The 25,535-nt window shown below is 42.3% G+C and overlaps 1 protein-coding gene across 2 annotated transcripts in view; it reads right to left on the bottom strand.

The window, feature by feature from the left end:
- NBAS (NBAS subunit of NRZ tethering complex) overlaps positions 1 to 25,535 on the bottom strand; it is a 277,368-nt gene that overhangs the window by 94,815 nt on the left and 157,018 nt on the right. For both annotated transcript variants that reach the window (XM_031466598.2, XM_031466600.2), the window contains 6 exons: positions 22,875 to 23,042; positions 22,105 to 22,218; positions 21,644 to 21,767; positions 12,340 to 12,416; positions 11,819 to 11,956; positions 625 to 854 (listed from right to left, as the gene is read on the bottom strand). In XM_031466598.2, coding sequence (XP_031322458.2) covers positions 625 to 854; positions 11,819 to 11,956; positions 12,340 to 12,416; positions 21,644 to 21,767; positions 22,105 to 22,218; positions 22,875 to 23,042 — 851 coding nt within the window. The remainder of the gene's footprint in view (positions 1 to 624; positions 855 to 11,818; positions 11,957 to 12,339; positions 12,417 to 21,643; positions 21,768 to 22,104; positions 22,219 to 22,874; positions 23,043 to 25,535) is intronic.

The raw sequence follows: 25,535 nt of genomic DNA, 5'->3' as shown, positions 1-25,535 counted from the left end.
CCAGAACTGGCTGCTGACTCACTTGAAGGCTTGCTTTTCTCTTGAAAGGGGAGAGGGCCTCGGGGGGAAACGGCCCCTGCTACAGGCCTCAAACAAGACAGAGTGCTGAGGCTGGCTAGCTCTTCTTTCTCTAGAAACTCAGGTCAGAAAAGGGCGCCCTGAACTCACAGCACTGGTCCTTCCTCTGGTATTAAGGCAATTGTACCCAATTCTTAACACACTGAAGAAATTAAACCGCCATGTAGTAGAAAAATAAGATTCTGGCCAGGAATAAGGGGCAATCTTGTTTTTAAATTTCTATTGTGAGCTTCACACTTTCCACCCGTGATTGTAACCCATCACCTCTAACATGGCATTGGTATTGAGCAATCAAAATCAGAGGAGACTTTAAAAAAAATTATTCTCATCCTTATTATTGAAGTCTGCAGGCTCGAAATGCTGTCCGCATCTACTGGTGTGGGAAGACACACTCAGGCCTCACAGGCTCGGAAGGAAGAGGGAAAGCCCTGTTTATGGCAACCGTGAATGTAAGCCTTCAACGGACTGGGATGAGCAGCCCCGGTCGCTCAGCTTGCTCGTGTACATTTCAAACCCATCCCTTGATGAGACCAAGGTATCCCTTACTCTGCCAGGCCGAGGATAGTTTCCCTTTTATACTGGTCGTCCGCAGTGAACCGCTGCACGTCCACGCCCTTCCGCAGGCCCTGGAGGACCTGAGCCTGCGTGAAATCCAGCAGACGCTCGTTGTAGTAGTGCAACTGCCTGGTCAGCGGCACGAGGTCCTCGGGCCAGGCTTCGTGTCCGTACCGACTCACATGCCTGGTGACCATCTTGATGAGCTCTTTAGGATCAGCCTGTAACACAAAAAGTAATTGAAAAAAAAAAAAAAAGAGTAACTACAGGAAGAAGGAAGAAGACCACGTCTGCTGGGCCCGTCTGCCCGTCACACTGGTGCCATTTAATCAGGGCTCACAGGCACCTGACTAGTCAGCTGCAGAGGTGGTACGTCTTGCAGAGCATGAGGACAGGACGTGGGACTGAGTCTAGAAGTGGGTTTCTAGACTCCTGCTCTGTTCTTCCACCTTAAAAATCTCCATCCACTTAAAAAAATAATATATGCCTGCTTTTATCACCTACCATCATCCTGTATCAGACTTTTCCCCCCAATTATCTCATCATTTATATAATTCACCCTGGAAGTAATTTTTGTCATCATTGTCCCTGGATAAATATTCTTTGGACCATCTAAGAGTTCCCAGTAACCCCACCAGAAACGCCGAGATAGCTAAGTAGAGGAGTGTTTTCCCCAGGGGTAAGTTATGGAAAAGAACCCACCCCTGTTCCTGAAATCATAAACTTTCCTAGTTTCATAAGAAAGCATTCAACCAATTTTTACTCTCCTCATTTTGGGGCTCAAAGGGATACTCTTCTATAATTCTAGCAGCTTTTCTGACAATAAAATTATTCAAATAGAACAACCCAGAGTCCGACAGCTGACAGGAAAGGAAAATAAGTGGTTAACTGGTCACATATATTTATATTAAAGTTGGTCCAGGTGTCAATGAAGCAACAGCAGCTCAGCCATGATTTTGGGATCACCTAATATGTGAACAACATTAACTCAATCCCAATTTCTGGGGAGACATGGTGCATATTTTATTATAAGCAAATCAGAAAAAAAAAAAAAAAGCCCAGACTCTATCTTTGCTTCTCAGCAGCGCATCTAATTATGGCAAGCTGTCGGCATTTCTAACGTGTAAGCCATTCTTCAGCGCTACACAGGAGATCTGTCAATGTCAACTCTTTATTACCAAACCTAGCCTGACATTCTCTCTTGATCCTATTACGGAACAATCTGGGAGCACTGATAAAAACCAATTAAAGAAATCCTCTTGGATTGTAGTAGGTGGATTTAAGAAAAAGTCAACCTTGCTAAATTTTTCCCCTACCTCTATGCATACACTGAGCCCTACTCTCAAAAGCCACAGATACATGTCTCAAGTCAAAAGACCTGGGTTTGAAAACTAATGCTCCAAAGTAAACTACGAGACCACTTGTCATTCAGTCAACAAATATTTTTTGTGCACCTATTATGTACCAGGTGATGTGCTGAGAAGATGTGACCCTTTCCTCCAGGAATGCAGTCTGCTAGGAGAGATAGTCAAGCAAACAAGTGGAAAATGGGGCGATACAAGTAAGCACAGGGTGCTGTGAGAACATGGGAGAACGGCATACTTGGGATGTACCCGTGAAGTTCTTCCTAAGGGAAGAGGTAATTTCTAGGCTACTTACTCAACTTACCAGTAGTACAACAGCCAGCAAAAAATAAGGAGACATTCTAATAACGGACAGAGTATGGACTAATCCTAGACGGCTAAGACCAGATGGAAAGATGGAGTGAATAAAGCAGACCTAACTGCAGTCAGAAGTGATTTGGGAATCAGTTGCATATGGATAGTGTTTCTGTCAATGGATTTTGGCAAAGGAGATCCCATGCCTCAGTTCATAGTGCCTCTACAGCTGTCATTTAACCCAACCTCCTCCTACTTACGGACTGAAGCCCTTGAGGCAGCATCCTGAATCGCCCACCAGGGGCACGGTCCCCTCTGAAGCTACCTGGCACAGCCAGGATGCAGCTCAGGGACCAGCCAACCCATCTACACCTGCTCTGTACCCTGGGTGTGCACTGCTGTTGCCCGCTCTTCTCACGCCTTATCCCATTAGGGGTTTAAAAAAAAAAAGTGCTTTACTTCTTTGATGGTTGTTCCTTCACGGAGTTCCTGGCACCCATTTTGCCCTCCACCAGGAACCCATGTTACCCAAAATAATGAAGAAGGCTTTCTTCCCATGTGTGCTCGGACCCTGCGGTTTCAGACTAAAGTCTTCAGCCTCCAACTGCCCAAAGCACCTGGAAGGGAGGCTACAACCACGCAGACTGTCTATGTGTGTGACTCCCTGCCCCTCTCCACCAGGCTACCGACTCCCACCCCTCCTCGCAGAATCAGCCACCTTCGTTCTCCCAAGGGTCTCTCACCACTGTTGTTCCACATTCGCCTTTTCACTTTTTTTGTTTTCTGGCATCTCAAGGATTTGGTTTCTGTACTGGGAGAGGGGTCTATACACGTGACCTCATCTCTACGCTCTTTGTATTTCAGTACAATTTATGAAACAAATCTCAAAACCAGGTAGAGAGTTAAGCTTCAAAACAGTAGCACACAGCAATAATGAACATAATTACGAACATGAACATTTACAGCGGCTTTTCTTCATCTTACAGAAAGTTTCAAGTCACCACATATAACCTTCATTTTCGTGTGTGGCCAAAAGAACCTATTCTGTCCTTCTGCCAGTGAGGGAAGCGGCATGGCTGGGGTAATACGCATGGACACACAGAAGTTAGCAGCTGGATGACCTTGTGCGAGTTATTTAGCAACTATAAACTTGATTGTCTCATCTACAAAATACATTTAAAATAAAATATATAAAAATGTAAAATTATAAAATACATATAAATTTGGGGCAAGTTACTTCGTATTTCTGTTTCCTCACCTATAAGAGAACCAATAAGCATACAATCCTCGTGGTTTGTCAGGAGGCACAAATAAGATATTTTAAAATGCTCTTTTCTCCATTATTATAGAACCCAGAGCTTATTCTCAAGGAGCTGAAAACTAGGGACCAACAAAGACGTAGACATAAACAACTCACAGACGGTATCTGAATACAAGGAGCATTAGACTCACAAACCAAGAATGCTGGGAACTCCTTTGAGGGAGCAACTGACTCTCCTGACTCTTTGGGGCTCAGTTTCTTCAGATGTAGAACAAAGGAGAAGCATCAGAAGATCGCCCTTCTAAGGCTAAGATCCTATGAATGTATAAGAATTCAATTATGCAAATAAAATAAATCCTTGTAAATCCCTCCAGGTGAGGAACTGGGGAGGTTCTGTGCCTCATCCCATTTATGTCTCCATTAAACATTTAGAACAGATTCCTTTGTTAAAAATACAATTCCAGACAAACAAATTGTAGCCACTAGATTCCTACACAGTTTAAAACAACTTCAATCCCTTCTCCTTTACTAAGTAGAAATTGTCCAGTCCCTCTGTGAATAATTTTTATTTCATATGTTTTGTACATCAAATGTGTTCGCTTTTCTTAGAAATATTTAAGAACAAATACTAATATTTCAGTCTCCGGCATGGAAAAGACATAGAGCTAACCATACACAAACTGAATCTCATTTAAGGCTGACGATCCTGTGGGACCAGAGTCTACTAGTACCATTTGCTCTAAGATGTGTAAGGAGGGGAGCAACTAGACTAAGGCCACTCAGGGTAACTGGCAGGGCAGGATATGACTCCTAGGTATAACGCCTCTCAAGAACCAGCCTTTTACATTTGTTGTGCAGGGAGGGGTATCTCTTAAAATTATAAGGACCTTGATGAGATCAGTGTATACACAGCTCCCACCGAATATAAATAAGACTTGGCATCTGAGTCCTTTTACAAATGCTGTCATTCTACATTATATCCGGACTGACTTATGTTTTTACATGCACATTCTCCCTCTCCCCTTTTTACACATAAACACACACGTGTAAACACAAATGATCAGGGAGGACACACAATGGTAGGTGTTCAGCTGGACGTATGATTTGAGCTGTATTTCCAAGCCTTTTGTTCTCTCTTCTCTAAGAATAACAGACAGAGGCTTAGAACACCATATTCTGTTCAATCTCTCGATATAAATAAGCCTCCTTTTAAACGGCCATCCTAATATGGTGGTGAATGGGGTATTTTACCTATGAGGGAAAAACATAGGAACTGGCATCAAAGAACCTGGATTACTGGTTCTTCCTTCCTGAGCTGCAGGTTTTCTATTATTAAAATTGAAGTGATTTCTCCTTGGTAGACTCTTCACAGAGATGAATGAGCCCTGATGGATGAGTACGTTGTTGTAAGTCCTAGCTTCTATGCAAATGATTTTCTTATCAGTATCACTACTCCTTTCTGTCCCTTCCTTCAGGAACTTTCCTGGCCATGATTACTTCCAATATTTGATTTAAATTTTAGTAACAATTCTTCCCCTGAACTTATCACAGTTTCTCTCAAAATATCCCAAAGGCAGCCTCTACTCACCCCAACACTTCATTTCATACACTCACTCCACAAGTGCACAGCATTCAAGTTTATATGCTCATCAGCATTTCAGGCATCCTTAGCTGTGGTCCTGCAGTGAGGAAGTGAGTCAAGCCTCCTGGCCTCTCGCCTCGTGGGCTCCCCCTACATCTGGCCCGCCTCCCACCTCCCAGTGCTGCTGCCAGGTGCCCATGAACGTTCCACATCCAGCCTCACACCTGAAGTGACTGATGCTTTTGTGCAGAGTACAGTCAAACCGCTCTCCCTCTTTTTCCCACCTAAGTTCAATGACACGATCCATGCGTATGAAAGCTTTTAGCCTCTAAGAAACTTTTGAAGGACTTCACAGGTAGCTTCAAGAATTCGCATATTCAGTATTCAACATGAGACTGCAAAAACTAAAAACACAAAAAGGCATCAAACATTTTAAAAGTGTAGAGATTTAAATTATTTGAAATTTTCCCTCAAATTTGGCCATGCAGTTCTTCAATGAGGTAAAAAAGAAAATACAATTTCTTTCAAGAATATGGTCAAGTCCCTGTAAAAACAAAATGTAAATCAGTATTTACGACACCAGAATGTCTGACGACTTAATCTACTACTTACTAGTAGAGGTAATAAATCCATTCAGGCTTAATAGTCTCCGTTTCTTGGTAATATTGTTTGGAACGTTTTAAACAGGTGGTATATTTCCCCTCTAGGGTTGTTACTTGCTTGAGATAATTTTCTACTTAGTATTTCAATTAGTAGCTTAAAAAAAAACACCATATTTTAGAATAGTCTACCATAAAGTCTTGAATTTCATCCCCTGCCATGTTTGCTTCTCTAGCATTATAAAACTAAAAAGACATGTTTCCATTTTTAACTGATTTTATCTTCTGAAACTCTTTAAAAAGAATGCTAGAGAAATCACACTTCAAGATGCATTTACAAGGAGGAGGGATAAGTTAAGGAGTTCGGGATTAGCAGGTATAAACTACTATGTACAGAATAGATAAACAACAAGGTCCTACTGTGGGGAACTATATTCAATATCTTATAATAAACTGTAATGGAAAAGAATATGAAATACATGTATAACTGAATCGCTCTGCTGTACCCCAGAAACACAACATTGTAAATTACCTATACTTCAAAAAAGATGCATTTACAATAATTATAATAAGATACAAATGAAGAAAGTCAGGTACAGAAAAATGTATACAGGTTACTCATATTTGTATAAAAAATTGTTATGAAAATATGTATACCTATGAACTATTTCTGGAAGGATACAAAAGCGAAACACTGACTTAATACTACTTTCACCACTTGAGGCTTTTTTTTGCCGTGTGTGTATTATTTTTTAAATATAAAGAAGGTTAATTAGGACAAATACTAGGGGAGAAAATCCTCCACAAGTGATCATTTGCCCATCATCACTGTGTAACACTGAAAAGAAACCTGAAGGCATGCTGGGGGGCTGCCAGCTCCCGGGAGCCCGTGTGGTGGGCTCAGGAGGCGCCTCCCATCGAGATGCACAGGCCTGGTATCAGAAATACCACCACAAATTATATCAGCACTTTTATTCCCACCTCGTAATCTACCTAAGTTATCATTTCCGCAGCTCAGGAACCACAGGGGGTGGAAAGAGAACATGTGAAAAGACAGCGGAAATACAAACGAGCTGAACTGACAGCTGAGTGAGAGCCAAGCTTCCCCGAGGGTTATTATGTGGAGGCAACAAACGGAAACCACTGTGATTTCAGTTTCTGGGATGATTCATCAGGAGTTCGTCATACCTAATTCCAAACTCAGCAGTGCTGCTTTATGCAGAGGAAGATGCTGAAAAAACTCAAATAATAAGCCATTAAGTAGTCAATGGAAAACTCAAATGTACTTAAAACATCCAGCTAACATAACCAGCCATGATTCCTTGAAATCTAAGAGTCAGGACTCAAAACTAAAACTGACGCCCAAAGGCTGTCCCCAAACCACAGCAGCTGAAATGATTCCTAAATGTATCCTCACGGGGAGGAACAGCCACTGAGTAGCTGCGGGGGGTGGAGCTGTAGGGCCTCAGGGACAGACTGGGGCCCCTGCCCTTAGCGAGGACACTACACGGAGAGCAGACAGACACACATCACTACAACCGCCTAAAGGAACAGCTCCGGTGAGTGTCTCCCAGGGGACAGAAGACGCCCCAATGTCTACCGAGATGGCAGAGGGCGCTCTTCTGAGGTCAGACCCACACGCTGATGGTGGGAGGAAGGAGGACTTTCAGGCAGGAGAATTACATCCGCAAAGGCACAGAGCTGTGGAAATGGTGTTAAATCCATAAACTCTGAACAGCCAGAACATGAACTTCCACTGAGCCAGTGCCAGGGTCACGGGTGGCGGGCCAGGTCACTGAGGGGCCTCCAGGTTGGACACAGGAGTTTAGAGTTTAGCACATGAAAATGTCATGCTGGGAATGACCCGTCAGACCTGCAGGCCAGCGATCCCTCAGACCCAAAACACAGTGACAGGCTCCTTCTGCAACAGAGAGCGAGCCGCAGCATGTCCGAGCAAAAGGCAGGGAAAGCCTGCAATCGGGAGCTCTAAGGGCCAGATGTCACCTTCTACCAGAACAGCCCTTAGTAAGTAATCGAATTTCTCTGAGTTGCTTCTGCAAAGTGGGGTTGCTCGAAGGATCAAAGGGCAGAATGAACGTGGAAGGTACTGACAGGCGGTGCCTTCCGAGGGTCAGGCCGACCTTTCTCCTGTCCACTGACGACTCTTGTGAACAGGCCCCTAGGCCGACTGCTGCCACCCCCACCACCCCTTTCTTAGCCAGAGAAAAGACCCTGCCCGGTCACAACGAAGGCTGCTCCCAGACTGTATTTCCAACCTTTTCCTCTGGAGTCAGGCAACACTTCTAAGCCCTGAATTTTATAGAGCGACTTCTCCATACTTTCTTAAACACTTTGTGAGAAAACACCGCAGTCCCCATAACGGCCAGAGACCCCTCGACTCCTGCTACAGGTTCCATCCATCCGCCTGGAACGCTCTCCCCCGGTACCTCCCTGACGCCACATTCGCCCTTTTGTCTCTAATCAAAGGTCCTCTTCTCAGCCGGGGCCTTTTCTGGGCCTGTTTAAACTGTACTCTCCACCCACACGTGCAGCCTTATCCTTTGCCTTTTGTTTTCAAAGCTCATCATCTAATACAGTGTATGTTTTATTTACTTACTTGGTTTTTTGTGTCCCTTTCCCAATAGAATGTAAATCCAAAAAGGGCAAAGGTTTTAATATACTTTGTTCACTACTGTTTCCCCAGGATCTAGAACACTGCCTGGCGTGACAGTCCCCTGACAAATGTCTGATGAACACCCACGCCCGTAATTGGATTACCTCATATGTACGGACGAATTACTCATTAATTTTCAGCAACCTAGCCAGTGAACATTTGTTTACTACCCTTGGTGTTCCAGGTCCTGCTCTCAGCCTGAGGAAACCAATAAACAGAACAGACACGGGCCTCACACAGCTCGCTCTCTAGTGAGATGAAAGCAACAGAGCAGAAGGGCCACGACGGAGCCAAGTCAAGCACAGTCCCAACGCACAAGCAGGGGCACCCAGCACAGCCCGGGAGCAGCACAGGACGGTGGCAGGAAGCAGGCCTGGGCGAGGTGACACCGGAACCCAGTCTCTGAGCAAAGAAATGCTGGGGAAACATTATAGGTGGAGTCCAACGTGTTCAAGACAAGAAACAGAGAACACACAGGGTGTCCGAGAAATTTAAGCAGCTTGGAATGGCTGGAAAAAAGGAAGATGAAGTTGCATAAACAGACGGAGGCCAGACTATCCTGCTGGAGTGGGAAAAAATCACTGGACTTTAGGTGGGACGATGGCCAGACCTCCACTTGAGAAAGACTGCTCTGACGACGCTTGGGGGAAAACACAAAAGTAACAAGGCTGAAGACAAGAGGATGTTTCATTTCATTTTTCACTCTTCATTTTACCCTTCAGACTAACAACCAGATGCCTTCCATGGAGAACTGGCCAGCTAGTGCCCCAGCCACGTGCCAGCCTAACGCTATCGCGGGGCATGTCTGTTCCCGTCTGGAGCAGCTGACAGGACAGAAACCATGTGCTGCAGCATCACCACTGGGCCGCACAAACTGAACGGGCTTCTGCTCCCCTAGGATCAGCAACAACGCTGAACAGCAGCTGCCTGACTCCCCTGGGCCCAGAAAGGGAACCGTGTCCCACAACTGGGACTCAGAGGCCAAGGCCTAGGGCCAGGCCAGAGAGCTCCCAGGGACAGCTTTGAGGGAAAGGACAGCTGGGTAGAGAAACCCAGGCAGGAACAATTCCAAGAGTCAAACGGCAGTCAAGGCAGGTTGACACAAGTTGGAAGGAAGAACAGAAATTGGGGTAAAGGGTAATAAGGGGTCGGAATTAAGTGTCACTATCCTTCCTCCTGCAAGGCCAGGCTCAAGGCTGTCCCTCAGAGCAGCCACTCCAAGAACGCTGGGCTGAGGAAAGGACGTGCAAAATAGAAACCTGAAAATAAAATACTCATGCTTCCTACCAAGTGAAAAGAAGACGGACACACCTTTACTTCTGACCCCTAGCCTTCCATGTCCTACTTTCTGTCCCTGCGTGCTCCTGCTGCAGACATCTGAATGGGGTTCCCTACAGAGTGCCTGGGCGTCTGAAGCAGGGAACAGTCACTGCCAGACAGGAAAGCTGGGGCGGAACTGCACGGTTCTCTCCTACCTGACCTCTCTCACAAGCAGTATTTTTAGGACTTTTCATTTTTGGTACAAAGTAATTTACTAGCAGGGAAAACAGGAACAATATATACTGTACTAGAACATTCCTCCAAGAGGACTATTTTAAGTTTTTAGGAAATGAACCCAACCATCAGGCCTAAACGTAGCCCTGCAGCAAGCTCCTTGGCTCCGTGACAGTCCAAGCCCATAGTCTGTCTTACATCGGGTTCCAGTCCTCTTATTTGCAGCTCTTCCAACCCACTGCTGTGTGAGTGTCGCATGTGGACCCACGGAGGAGGTGGGGCAGCCACTTTCAACTTCTTACTTCAGAGCTCAGAGTCCCCCGCACACACCAGGTGCTCCAGGGGTTTAGTGACAGGCCAGCTGGCTGAGTGGCCTTCAACCCCTGTATTCATGAGAAGTGCAGCACAGTTCTGGGCACACAGTATGGCCCTGATGCAGTCTACAGACATCGGAATAATGCATGTGACTCAGGAGTTCCGGAGCAAATTATGCTGTACTTGTGTGCAGATATACCACCATGAAAAGACGAGGGTGCTGAGAAGCAGACACCAGCAAACGTGCCACGAACACGCCTGGCCAGCCATCCGACTGAATGTCATGAGCAAGACACTGAGTAAGCACATTGTTCCAGGTATAAACCTGCCACACTTCTACCTATATGATCACTTCATTCCTTCAATTTGCAACACAGTAGGTCAATTTCTCATTTCACATAAAAACATACCTGCGATATAAAAGCAAGACAAAGGAGTGCAGAATAAAAATATCCCTGCAAATCAGCAGTGGATATCAAAAAGAAAATAAGTAAATTCAAAATTCCCAAAATAAAGTATTATCTTTCATCAACTGGCTAAAAAGGAGAAACACTCCTGTTTCTTGGCCAAATGTCTTCCTAGTAAAATTAGGCCTGAGAACAATACCCACCTCCTAATGGTGATGCCCTTGGGGAGTAACTGATGTTGTACATGGTTCCCTCATGGCCCTTCCTCTTTTTAAATAAAAACTGATGAATGAAAGCCACAGATTTTGCCACAAATGGAATATTCTCATGTACTTACAGGTTCTTAGATATGTTTGGATGGCTGAGGCAGCTACAACTTTGATACACATGTGGAACTATTTCTTTACAATCTGCTTTGGGGCAGGGGAGGAAGAATCCTGTCTCAATAAAATCTCAACCTTGGATTTGTACACATAGTGGATTTGCAAGTCTGATCTATTTGCTTATCTGCTCTTAAAGTAGTAATTCTCTTCAAACGTCCGGTATGAAACGTAAGTAATTTCCCTAAAGCTGGCGTACACAAACCTGAAGGGCTTCCATTTCCGGCAGCATCTGGAAAACTTCTGTGTCCACAAAGGAAGGCACATGTGACCTGAGACTGTGCTTAGCTGCTCTCACTCAGAAAGTAACAATGAAGGTAAATAAAAGCTGTCAGAGGGTTGGTGGCAAGGAGGCACAACGTGTCTCAACATTCCAGCTGCGCAATTACTACTCCCATATCTCTGGCTTAAAAATAAATGAAAGTGCAGCACCGCTCTAAGAATTACACTGCCTGCTGTCCTAGATTTAACAAAGCCATCTTCCTTTGGAGAAGTGAATTAAGAAGCCAATTCTCCATTTCTCCTCTCCTACTGCTTTAGCCTTTCCTAAGAACGCTGTAAAATCAAACAAATAATAGAAGAGCTAAGGGACGAACGAATCAGCATTCACAATAAATATCAGAAAGTCTACCTCTCACTAGATGCCTGGAAAAGCAACTACGTCTAACACAGAAGAGGCAAAGGCTGCCAGCCGCTAGGAATGCATTCTGAACACAAAGCGCGCCGGCCCCACCAGAGGGCTAAGCCCATGTTTCAGCTGTCTGAGAAAAGCTTTAACTCTGCTTATGAATGAAGCGGGAGCCACGAGGACTCACCCTGTAGAGAGGGTGGCACTTGTCCACGAAACACGGAGCCAACCGGGCGTAGATCTGCAAGCTGTAGTAGTAGGCTGCCAGCTGCAGGGACACCGCAGAGTGGGACTGCTTCTCAAAGCACTTGTTGGCATCTAACACCTAGAAGGGAGCACGAGAGAATGAGCTCAGCGGAAAGGACATCAGCACCATCACCATATACCATTCTATTTCTAGTCATTACTGTAGAATTTTGCTCCTAAGTTTCCACCATATCAACTCAAGCTCAAGCTCATCTTAGTATGACCACACTGAAGTTCAGCAGGCACAATAAAGGTAGATCCTATGTGTGTAAAAGTAGATTTAAAAACCAACTTTTCAGCTAATATTGTAGAACTGGATACTGACCACAGTCCTTCCATCATGCAGGAACAATCAGAAACAAGTCAAACATGTAATAAACAAGTTACTGATGAAAATCCCCAGTTTAGACTTCCAGTTTCTCCACTTGTAAGTCCTTCTTTCTTGGTTAAGGGTAAACTTACCTGCGGTAAGGCAAGGAGATAAGCAAGAGCCAAGGTCATATCACTTGGTAAAGCATCACTTGCTAGTTTCAAAAGAACTGAATGTGGGGAAAAAGAAAATTGCATTATTTCATCTGAGGATCCCTATGACATTCATAGTTACCAAGTGTCATGATTTTAGTCCTTTATGATTTCAACACTAATTAGCTTCAGAGAACTCTTTAAGACCCTTTATGAAAGTCTACTCCACGCTATTTAAACACAGGTTACACGAAACTATGCTAAATGATAACCTCGCCTTAACTCAGACAAATTATGCTGTTTGTTACTTAAACATGAGGAAATCCCATTAGTGTAGCTACAAAGTCTAAGTGCCAAGAGATCAGTGAAGATCTTAAAGCCAGTCTTTTGGTTTTCAAGATCCAGGGCAAGCTACAAAATTCTGTCTATCGATGACAGCTAACATGGAAGATGACCACAAGGGAACTAATGATCAGAGCAATAAAACAAGCTTCGTGAGTGCATGCTTAGGGTAGATCTTTTGATCACCACGATGTTGATAATATGGTTTTCTTCTTTCTCCTCACCACACTCCACAAAAAGAAACCAGTCTCTTGGTTTGATTATACAACACCTTAAAATGTCCCAAACACCTGCAACTTTTCCACAAAAATTTTTATATAAGCAACAACCTATCAATGTCATGGCTTTAATAAAAGAGGCCGCTGCCCATAACATCTGTGTTTATATACATTTTGCATTAATAAGGAGGAATTGCAGTCATTTAGGGTCTTAAATGACAAGTAACAACTACTCATTGCAACCACAATGTAAATCCTTTAGTTTTAAAGAACAGAGAGTCTCACGATTCTCACGAATGAAGTAAACAGTATGTAAATAATTCAAAGTAAATACCTGACTTGGAAAATACACCATGTAATTTTTTCCCCAGATTTACCTTCCTAATTGTGTCTGATTTGAACTAAAACTTAAAGTCATTCGTATACTCTGAGCTTCGCTGACAGTCTGGACGGGGGGGTGATGGTGGGGCGGGCAGCACCTGTAAGTGGGTGAAGTGTCAGAGGCTGACCTAAAACTCAGCGCGTCCTGTGGATGAGTCACAGGGGGAAAAGCCCAGCCTTCTCCCCTGAGCCTCTCCAAAGGGAACGTTAGTTCTCTACATACTCATTCCCTCCGTGTTCTCCAAGCCTTATGAACCAAACTGGACCACCAGTCGGCCTCAGGCCTCCCAAGGAATCACACTATTTTAGAAATGTTCCGTGATCAAAAGCTACTCATTTTAAGGCACATTTCCAAATTCAGCCCTTCATTCAAAATCAGTGAGAACTTTCCCAAGACCAGACATTGCCCTAAAATAAGAATCTGAGTCCCTGTCCTTTGAGGATAAACACACTAGGACAAGTCTCCAGATAAGTAACTGAAAAGTACAAGGCAAAGGGCCCAAATAAAATTCTGTACAACGATCATGAGAGCAAAGAAGAGGCGTAAGATTGCTGAATGTATTCCAGAACACTAGTGAAACTGAAGAATAAAGGGGCTAAGCTGTATATTTTAGACACCAGAAGACGAAGTAAGAAAAACCATGTAAGTTTAGTCTGCTGAAAATTCTGAATTATCTGAAAAAGATTTACCTAGAATCTAGAAGCGGCATATCCGCGCAGGCGCACGTGCACGCACACGTGCGCACACACACACACAACCCCAGGGCTGCCGTTTTGACTTATGTCTGCCTTAAGTATTCTGCCATTTGATATCAGCCCAGCAGTCCTTCAGGACCCTTACTTTGCAGGAAAAAAAATCCAATAGTTTCACATACTAATAATTCTTCCCTATTAATTTTCTCTCTCTTTTGGTTTTTTATAAGGTAATCTACAATTATAGGCCCACCCGGCTGTTTTTTTCCCACCCTACTTTTATTTTCTTCAGCTATTTCCCTTCAACATGCAGAAAATTCTCAAACAAGTACATCTAAACCTACTCATCAACATTAGCCCTGTCTCTTCAAAGCTCAGAAGCCCTTATTTCAGGTGTGTGGCTGTTGTTCCAGCCATTGTAGGCCCATCCCTCCCAGAGTTGTTAAGGCCGGCGCGAGGCTTCCCTGGGCAAACCAGTCCCATTACTGACTGTCTTTCAGTCAGATCTTTTTTTTTTTTTTTTTTTCCGTATCATCAACTTAATCTAACTCCATTTAATGTGCAGTTGGCTGTTTCCAAAAACCAAAGCACCTTCAAGGGATAAAAATAAGCTAACACTGAAGACATTTCTAAGCATTTGCTACAGACCCTGAAGGGAATTCCAGACACAAACAACCCAACGAAAACCAAAAACAACTGAAAAGAGTCATGATGACATAGTTGGAATAAACGCACGGTCCCCAGGAGACACCTCCACCTGCACACACAAGTTCCAGCAGACTTTAAAAATACTTGGATTATTTCACTGGCATTTCTTGAACATATAAAATTGAACACAGAGCTCTTAGCAGGCAAAAGAGAAAAGCAGTAGTTAATTTCCAGGAGCTAAAAGCAAGACAAAATTCACCCTCAAAGGAGTCTAAAGAATCACTATTGTTATTTTTACCAACTAGTGAAAATAATCACTTTAAAATACAAATAGCTGCTCCAAGGGAAAAATATCCACGTAGACCTTATTTCTTACATACAAACGTGTTCATCATTTAAATTTTTCTCCTGCATTTTATGATTCTTTGACACTTGGAGTTTTGCCAATCCTGGCAAGACTACCCTCCCAGGGCTAGTCCACTTATACGGAGAACAGTGTCCCTGTGAGCACGTCTGTGACCTGCAAAGCAACCGGCACAGAGCCAGTTCTCTGAAGCACCCTGTCTCTCAGGCTCTCGCACTCCAGAGGCAGTATTCCCTCTGCCCTGACCACCGCAGGGGCCGGTACTAGACAACCAGAGACCACCCCAGAGCCCAGAGTCCACCAAAATCACTGAAACACTTCATCTTAAGTTTGCTCAAGCTGGCCTACCACACCCTGCCTAGTCATTCCCAAGAAAGCCAACTCCTTCCCACAGAAACCCATACTTCCCCTCATGCCTTCTGCCTCCAGGCGACCCGAGTGCATCCTGCCGCGGCCCTGCTTGGGTGTCGCAGTCCCTGCTTCTAGGGATTTGCTAGTATAAACTTTCTCCTGACGATCATTTCCACGTCTAGGTGTCTGCCCGTCCCAGAATCAAACCAACATCTGGGTACATTTTAGAACAAAAACTAAAACATCTATAAATGTACAATAAACCTCTGGCCTACAAAATCAGGCAGAATGACATAGCGGGAAGGAAACCATGATGGGATCAAAGCTAAGGCCCACCACTGACTTACTTACTGCGTAAGTTTTTGTTCCAGAATTTGTTCCAGAACCTTCTGGACGTCAAAGAAGATATGCTGTACAAATATCACATATTACATGATACCCTCAGCATGGTCTGAGAGCACCCAATAATCAAAGACACTAATACTTCTGCTGTAAAACATCTGAATACTCATACTAAATGAGATAAGCAGAGATTGTAAATAAACCCCATGTGAATATAGTTCAGGTTTTGATGCGAAACATGCTACAAAAAAAAAATCTCCTTGGTTTTCAAAGCATTTTGGATTTTGGATCTGAGCCTTAATTTTCCTCATCTGTAAACCAGTATTAAATGAAGCAGACTGTGTACAGCGCAGAGCATCTCTCTAGCATGTGGAAGCACCTACAAAGTTCCCTTCCCTCCTCTACAAACTACAGGCTGGAGGGGACAAAATGACGTTCTTCAGTCAGGACACGATTGGATTTCCCCCTAAAAATGATGGATAATAGGTTCTTCCATTAATAACTGCCACAGCAGCAACAGAGGCAATGACTTCCATTTTATATAAGGCTTCATTATTAATGAGTTAGTGACCGTATTTAAGCCTACGGATTAACCTCAGCAGGAAGAAAGCCCCAGACCACACACGCACGCCCGGCTCTCCGACGCGCTTGTTCCATCCTCCCCGTTACCCACCTGCTCCTCGCTGAGTGCTCGACAATTATCTGAATTTGCTTTTCCTCACAACCTCTCTGGAAGAAGACAGCTCTTTTCCTCAGTTTCCAAAAGAGGATTTAGAATCACATAGTCCTTCTTTTCTATTTTCCAGACACCAACACATAAACAAATCACCCCAGTCTTGGGGAACTATGTTCTTTCCTTGAGAGGGCTCCATTCGAACAAACTCAGCAGCACCCTCCTCCTTTCCACTGCTCCACCTCTTAAACGAGTGGCCACCCACACTGTGTCCGACACCTTGACTCTCCTTCTTCCTTCAAGTACCGAAAAACTGGCTTTGATCCCCAGTGGTGACAGATTAGGAGTTTGGGACTAACAGATACAGTTAGTATATATAAACAGAAAAACAAAAAGGACCTACTTATAGCATAGGGAACTATATGCAATTTATTGTAATGAGCTGTAATGGAAAATAATCTGAAAACATATATATATATATATATATATATACACACACACACACACACACACATATATATGTGTGTGTGTATATATATATATGTATATATGTAGCGATATAATTGAATCACTTTGCTGTACACCTGGAACAAGCATTGTAAATCGACTAACTACACTTCAATAAAAAATAAGAATTTTTTAAAAGAGGCTTCTTGACATCTGCTTCAAGATGAAGATCCCTTAAATTTGGGGTAAGTCCAAAATCATCCCCACAAGGTAAGCCTTCATTCATATGAACTGACTCCTCAGAATTAATGCTAAGAAAAAGGCACCGTGGCTTTCCATTGCCCCTATGACTCAGACTTTAGCCCCACTGTCATCGGATGAACTCCAGTGAAATCCAGAATAATAATTCTATTTAAATTCTTTGGTGATTGGTTATCTTATTAGTACAGCCCTCACGCAGATGAAAACTATAAACTCTGGATAAAGTATAAAAAAACAAGTATCAGAAGGCACTGGAAAGGTACCAAAAGCAGACAGAAACTGGAGGGTAGCTGCCATTTGGAAAAATGAATGGCACTGCTGACCTTCCCATTTTTATAGCTTTTATCCTGAAGGCAAGCCCCTGTCTGTTTCTTGCCAAGGCAGGTAAAATTCAGATGGAGAATCCCTAGTCTTAAAGAACCAGAGCCCAGAAAGATCACATTAGCTGAAAAGCAACAGGTCTGATAGTTTCTTATAAAACTAAACGAGTCCATAATTCTTGGCCCAGCAATTCCAACCTTAGATATTTACCTGAGAGAAGTAAAGATATAGGTTGACAAAGACACAGTACAGGAATTCACAGCAGCTTTTTCGTAACAACCATCAGGTGGAAAAAGCTCCCATGTCCCTTAACAGGAGAATGGATAAACTGAGGTATATTCATACAAGGGAATACTTCTGAGCAATTTTTTAAAAAAGAAGAAAGAAGAAGTATCTACTGACAGATACAGATGAATCTCAAGTTTTACACACAAGAATACATCCTGTATGATTCTCCTGAATGAATTTTAGGACATTCAAAACGAATCTACAGCAGGGTGAAAATCAGAACGCTGGCAACCTGTTGGCAGCAGGGGTGGTGTTTGCTGGGAAGAGGTGTGAACTTTCTAGGGTGACAGTAATGTTCTGTATCTTGAGAGGAGTCAGGGTTACACAGGTGCGGCACCTGTCAGAACTCATACAGTCTTATGTCTACATTCAAGACTTTTGCATTTCATTGTTTGTAAATGTCATCTGAAAAAATGTAATAAATATTGACTCTAGTTAAAGATATGCACAGTGCAGTGTCAAGGAGTGAAGTGTAACTATGTCTGAAACTTTGAAATGTGTCAGAAAATAAGTTGGATTTGGTGGATGAACTATACAAGTACAGTAAAATGTTAATTGTAGGATCTAGGTGGAGAATATACGGGATTTCACTGTAGAATTTTCTCAACTTTTCTGTGCATTTGAAAATCTCCTTAATAAAACATTGGAGAAAGAGGAAATATTCTCTCTGCTGTCAAATGCTAAAGCTCCCCATCAGTTACTTATTTCCCAAATGGGGGTTTCTGGAAAGATCCTTGTGGACAAGTACACATGTGCCTGGTCTCCAGCACTCCGGCTGCTCGGTTTCTGGCCACACAAAGCCCCTGATGGCCTAGCTGCTCCAGGCCTGGAAAACGCACCATCACCAATGTCAAGCATACCACTGTCCCCAGGCTGAAAGGAAAGAGGTCATATCTCTTCCCTAATCCTTAACACAATTGTTGGTGAAGTCATTCCGTGACATCTTTTTCTGCCACAGCCAGATCACAGCTCATTAATCTCTACAACCCAAGTGCCTAGCCCAGAACCCCTCCTGACTAGTAACTGAATTGTTGAAGGGACCAGATGGCAGGATGGGGAGGGAGGGGGCAGACACTACCCCCACTCCACCTCATCAAAACTCTCTTGGCAGTGCTCACTGAGGCTTAAATCTCTTGCAAAGTAGAAATCAAAACCCCACACATGGAAAGCTTCCCAGACTTTGAATCTGCAAAGTATTTAAAGCAACATATGACAAAATTATCAATGAGGGTCTGAGGCCAACTAGATCTCACTGGGTTTCACTGGGATCCACCAGATGTCATGCTGTCTGCAGACTAAGTCATGGTGATTCTACATTACCATTTAAAATATAATAAAAAAGAAAAGAAGCCTGCCTGAGATTTAATGGTGTGTGTGAATTTAATCTGCAATGTGTGTTCTCTATCCTTGAATACGATGCATTTTCTAAACAAGTTATACAGACAAAATCAGATGAAATCTATGCCGAAGCCTCCAAGCACTAATTCTGTGCAAAATAAGTACCTCTGGAAAGCACTCTATGATAAATTTAATTCCAGAACTAAATTCACAGAGGAGAGCTGCCCATATTATTGATTTGGAAATCATTAGCCATTAAATCATTCATTTAGCTAAATAAATAATGATCAATTTTCTTTAGCTAGTCTCCATAAAAACCTTTCATCAACTTTATTAAAAAATTCTGAAAAGTCAGATCATGTTGGGAAGTTTAATTTGTATCATGACCTACTTTTGAACCAAAGTTAGGAGTCACATTTTTACAATTTTTAAATTGGGTCATTTAACCTATATGATTCTTTAATTCTGCTGAGTTTCTGACAAGTATTTGGATACTAAAAAATAGCCAAAGATACCTGTTTCAGACATGTCAGCATTACCAAGAGATACACCAAATGTGGTGATCATTTTGTAATGTATAGAAATATCAAAACACTATGCTGTATACCAAGAACTAACAGTGTTGTAGGTCAATTATACTTCAAAAACAAGCAGACCAAGTCACAGAAAAGAAGAGATCAGATTTGTGGTTATCAGAGGCAGAGGGGAGGAGGAGGGGGAAACAGATGAAAGTACTCAAAGGCACGAACTTCCAGTCATAGTGTAAGAAACTGCTAGGAATGCAAAGCACAACACGGTTAATGTAATCAACACTGCTGCATGTAACATATGAAAGTTACTCAGAGAGTAAATCCTAAGAGTTCTCATCACAAGGAAAAAATCTTTTTTCTCTTATTTTGTACCTATATGAGATGATGGATGTTCACTAAACTTACTTTCATAATCATTTCATGAGGCATATAAGTCAAACTGTTACACTGTACACCTTAAATTTATACTGTGCTGTATGTCAATTTTACTTCAATAAAACTGGAAGAAAAAAGATGTCACGTAGATAAGGTTCATTCAAATCAGAATGCCATTTGACAGATGCAGCAAAAGGCATGCTGGGAAGAGTATGGCTACAGTTTGTTGATTGACTCCTTGTAAATTTCAAGGGTTAGGAATATCTAAATATATTTTTAAATGAAATATCTTGTATTCTAATGTATCAGATCTATGAAATCTCACTTTATTTGTACCTCCTCTATAATAAAGTTGCCTACTTATTTGCAAAAAAGACATATCACATGTGATGTTTATGAAAATGCTTCATAAATTATAAACTAACATGTAAATTAAAGTGATGATGATGATTAAAATCACTTCTCTATTTATAAAGTTCCATTCTTAACATACACAGGAGGTGCTCTGAAATATTCCTCCCATTCAACAATATTGAAAAAAAAGTTTTAGATATTTTAATGGACTTGGATTCATTCTCTTGGTGGAATATCCAAATCTGTCAGAAAAGACAATTTGAAGAAACATGGGGGCAGAAAGAAACCCCCTGCAGTCCCACCAGAATCTCAGACACATAGACGCTGCTGAGAACAGAACCCGCGTGTCTGGGGCTCGGGTTCAGACTCACCATGAGCATGGTGTCAGTTCCCGCCCCAGTGACTGCGTGTACACTCCGTACTTATCTCATCACTGTGAGGAGACACGGGTTTCGCATCTCTCATACAGAAAACTCTGGTAAGCGTGTTGGAAAGATACGGCACTCAAGATAGGACCCTCAGGGTGAAAAGACCAGACACAGACATAAAGGATACAGGCGCCTTTCTCCAGGACGCCAGGTGAGAGGCTCAGAAAGCAAGTGTGTCAGAGTTTGAAGACTAAACAGAGGACTGTTAGGAATAATGTATTATCTCAAGTGATACATTCAAAGCTTCTTAACCATGGTTACACATCTGAATGGCCTGACGAACTCTAAGAGATATTTGATGTGTAGGCCTAACTTCAGGGATTCTAAAATAAATGGTCTACAGTGGTCCCAGGCTTCAGTATTCTTAAAATGCCCTAAGTGATGCTAACGTGTACCAGGATGCAGCACTACAGCAGCAGGCCTTGAAAACAAGGTGAAGTCATAACTAGATCCCAGATGATCGACAGCAAAGAAGCTAACGCAGGCCAGGACTGGTTGTTAGGAAGAGGTGCACAGACGGGGCTCCCCACCAGCATTACAGAGCAACGATCTAGGGGTGGATCACACAGGCTGTTGCGCCCATTTTACAGATGAGGAATAATATTCTTCTGCTTGAAATCCCTATTGCTTTCAGCAGAGGGCTCATTTAAAATGTTTAACTTAGCACCCACATTCTTCCCAGCCTACTGCTGCCTCATTTCTTCACCAGCTGCTCACACATTCTCTTCTCCCCAAGTGTTAGAAACACTTACAAATCCCTGAAAAATTGTGAATAATGTCTATCTTCTTTGCTTCATTGAATTTTATTCCTCTACCTAAAACATCCCCCTTCTCCCTCTTAATATCCCCCCTCTTTTCATCTGCTTAACTCAATTACTTAATTCAGTCTTATTTATTATTCTCCCAGTATGAGCTACACACTGTCAAGGAACTAGAACCTTCTTTCCTACCTTCTGTTGCTGGAAATACTTCTTCTCCTTCAGTTTTAGTCTCTGCCAGCTTCCCAGTTCTCAGCAGCACTTCTGCAAAGCTTTCTACTGGGACATGCTGATAGGCGTCATAGGTCACTTGAGACTAGACAAAGAAACAGTTACACCGTGTGGTAGGATGTCTTTTCCTTTATGAAGATATTCTTGGAAAACATAATGATGGGATTTCTATCTTCTGGTAACCTGAATCGTAATTTCTCACTTACTAAAGCATATTATTGTATGTAGAAATATAAACAGCTTTTAGTCTCATTACATACATTGTAATGTATATGAAACAAATCACATAAAACCAATGAATAGCATGAGTAAGAACAAAGCAAAAGGACTACATTTACAGGAAAATTTGAGACTTTGTTTACAGTAAAATGCCCCCAAGAGCACGACAGTAACTTATCTGTTCCTAGACACACTGTCCTTACCTCGACGACATAGGGATTGGCGATGACGGATTCATAAAAAGGATGGCAGCCTTGTTTTTCTAGACCTTCATTGGCTATGGTTCCGATTTGATAAGCACCCCCGAATTCTTGCCCCTAAACAGAACAAAGCGGGGAACAGTGGATAAAGAGAAAGAGAGCAGAGAGGGGTGGGGTGGGAGGAAAGGAGGAAGGAAGAAAGAACACATAGGTATCAGGAGGAACTAATCAATGTGCATTGTGTGATCCAGAGAGTGTCAGAGAGACACGGGTACAGCGGAGGGTGCAGGAATGATCACCACACGCAAGAGCAGCACTTCAACCTCACACGGCAGGGCCTTTCGATTTTCCTGGTCACTTTGACATCACTGAATCAGAATCACTGAAGCAATCTGTGTTATACGCATGGCAAGTTTTCTATACAACAGTCAGGGTAACCTTTCTGAAGCATCGTTTTGTACACATTGCTGCTCCCTTTCTCAAAAATCCTCCACATCATTTTCCCTTTCATCCCAGTTAATTTAGTTCTGGCATATAAACCAAATCTTATCTACATCTATCAGTGTCTTTCGCAAGTACTGTATGATAGAATACTGTATTCTATAAAATAATCACTTATTCCCTATCTGTTGGGAGGCCTAGATTTCTTCATAGATTGTTTTAATAATCTAAAGAAGATAAAGTTGTAGCAACAGTGAAAAACTGAAGAGCATGCTAATGAATTGATATAAAAACCACACAGCTGACTTTAAAAAGCAAGCTGCGCTGCTCACCTGAAGGGGTCGAAGGTAAGTCAAAGACTTCTTCCACCACTGCCCGTCGCTGACGGCCTGCAGCACGGCCCTGGTGGTGGTCGTGGTGTTGGAGAGCACTTTCATGGTGGTAGCAGTGGTCCAGTGGAGCAGGTCAGCCGAGTTGCTGCCTGGGACACTGACCTCATCCTATGTTAAAAAAAAAGGAAAACGGCAAGAGCAAAAATGTGCATAGTCTCAAAAACAGAGCGAAGAGTGAAGATAAACAGATGTAAAAATCCATCTCTGCCAATCACAAAAAAATGTGAAACAAGACACTACTAGCATATTGTACCTCCTTGAATTATTTACAAAATAAAATTCGGTAAAGGGAAATACGTCACAGTGCATTAGTCAAATAATCCCTTTCAGAAATATTTATGAGGCAAATAATGGGTTCTTTATGTTTTTTACCAATCTAATATCCTCCAGTGAGGTACTCATGCTGTTTCTTTGAGAAGACATTTTAAAGTATTTAGTATTTAGATTGAGTAAGAAATACATTACTCATTTGACAAAGGTGAGGTTACTATAAGGAACATTTGCATCTGAATGCATATATTAAGTTTTAATGTTTTTATTTCTAATTCTTCTCAAGGTGAAAAGGGCCTGAGGTAAGTCAGATAAGCAGAGCGATTCAAGGATTCCGAATCCACCCATCTAACAAAGAAAGGGGATGGGAGCCAAGCTAAGACTTAGTGAAGGACTCAGAGTGAAAAAGCAAAACACTGGGTGGAAAAAGGGGTCTGTAAAGCAGGGTTAGATAAGAGTAAAGGTAAAAATGAGCAAAGTGAGTTGTTGAGGGAGAAAAGAGGACCAGGTTCACAGAGAGCAGTCAGCCAGATCCAGACATCTTATTCACCAAGAGTGATGTGTAGGACTCTTGTTCATAATACGCAAGAGTCATAATGGCCACAGTTTATCAGATGTCTACTCTGTGTCAGGTGCTGAGCTAGGTGCTTCGTGTGGTCGTCCCTAAGCGGGCACGGGGATACCATTTGAGACACAAGTTTAAACTGCAGATCAAACAAGGTGAATATGCCACCCACAGGCAACTGGCTGGGGTGTCTCCTCTCTTCTTGACCTGACCTGGCTCTCAAAATGTGTGGCCCACTTGCTCTCTGCAGGGTTTTGACTCACTGGCAATACGTTACACACACGTGAGTATTTATTTAAGTTAATATATTCTTCTGCATTTGTCTGTTTGTCTTCCCAACCAGAGAGTGGCTTTTCAAGGGCAGGGGCTATGTTTATTCATGACTAAAACGTTCAGGGTATGTTAAAGTCCCTAATCTCTAGTGTTTATCTGTAGATGTGTGTCAGGAGTCTGGTTTTACTGCTCTATTTAAATGTTTGAAGAAACATTTTCTAAGCCCTAATATTTTATGCTTAAAGTAGTTAAATGTTATTCAAGTAAGATTTCATGTCACATTTTCAATTCCGGTTCATCTTCAGAATCTTCTTAATTGAGAAGGCGTACTGAATAATTTGAATGTTATCAACTAATCCAAGTAGAGGACTAAAAATATAAACATGAAGAGAAATATGGCACTTAAACAGGATAAAAGTTCATTCACAGGAAATTCAAGTCAACTGAAAAATATTTAAAAATATAGGCTACAAAACAATTATTCCATTTCATAAAATAAATTTTACTCTGTTCATATGGGTTGGCTAACTCAAGGTAGAAAATTGTAAACATCTGGAACTGAAAAGTTTGTTCCAGAAGATAAATGAAATTCAGATGACCCGAAATGTACATGAGAAAAGGATTTTCTGTAAGAGATTCCCCCAATAAGAATCACAAAAGAGAAAGTAAAATAAAGGGCTTATTTGGATCACAGAAGCAGCATTTAATCTGGGGTCCGTCTACCATGATTACAGCGTAACTAGTCATTAACGAGGAAAACAGTTTTCTTTCAACTTCATGTAATAGGGAAAGAAAAAAGAGGTTAGGCAAAATTTACCCCTGAAATGATTACTACTGGCAGTTTTTCTATTCATAGTTGCACACTGCTGATTAGAGTATATGACGGCTGAAATAGTTTAATCCCCCAAAACAAGTCAACAACCTCCAGCATAAAATTTAACATGTAATCTCATTAATGTCAAGTGTTACACAGCTCAAAGGTTAACGTACTAAGCACCAATGACATTTTTCAAATCTTACAATAGACAACATTACCAAACAGGTTCACAAGAACAAGGACATTCCACATGTCAAGCTTGGCTTACACAAACAGTTCCTGTTGATCAATTACCATAATAAACAATCCATTTATGAGTCGCCTTCTCTGGTGTCTGGTAATATGAGGGTTAATTTCTGAGAAACTTGTTTGCCACCTGTGCCCTGGGCTGGTGGCACCCGTGACCTGGGCACAGATTACAAACAGAACTCAGACTGAGCTTGGTCACTACCCCTTCTCCAACCTACCTGGAAATGATCCAAAGTAATTCCCTGCACCTAGCACTTACTTCCAGCAAATTTCATACTGCATTCAAAATATTAAGCAAATTCCACCCTGAATTAAAAATATTAAGAATGCAACCCTTATTATGGGTGATGCTACTTTTAGAACTATTTGTCAAAAAAGAAAGTAGAAAAATACCCTACGGAGTAAATCACTCTAAAGTCTGACTCTG

The sequence above is a fragment of the Camelus dromedarius genome, chromosome 15, assembly GCF_036321535.1.
Source record: "Camelus dromedarius isolate mCamDro1 chromosome 15, mCamDro1.pat, whole genome shotgun sequence".
Lineage (NCBI taxonomy): Eukaryota > Metazoa > Chordata > Mammalia > Artiodactyla > Camelidae > Camelus > Camelus dromedarius.
This window is presented reverse-complemented; position numbering and strand designations above follow the sequence as displayed.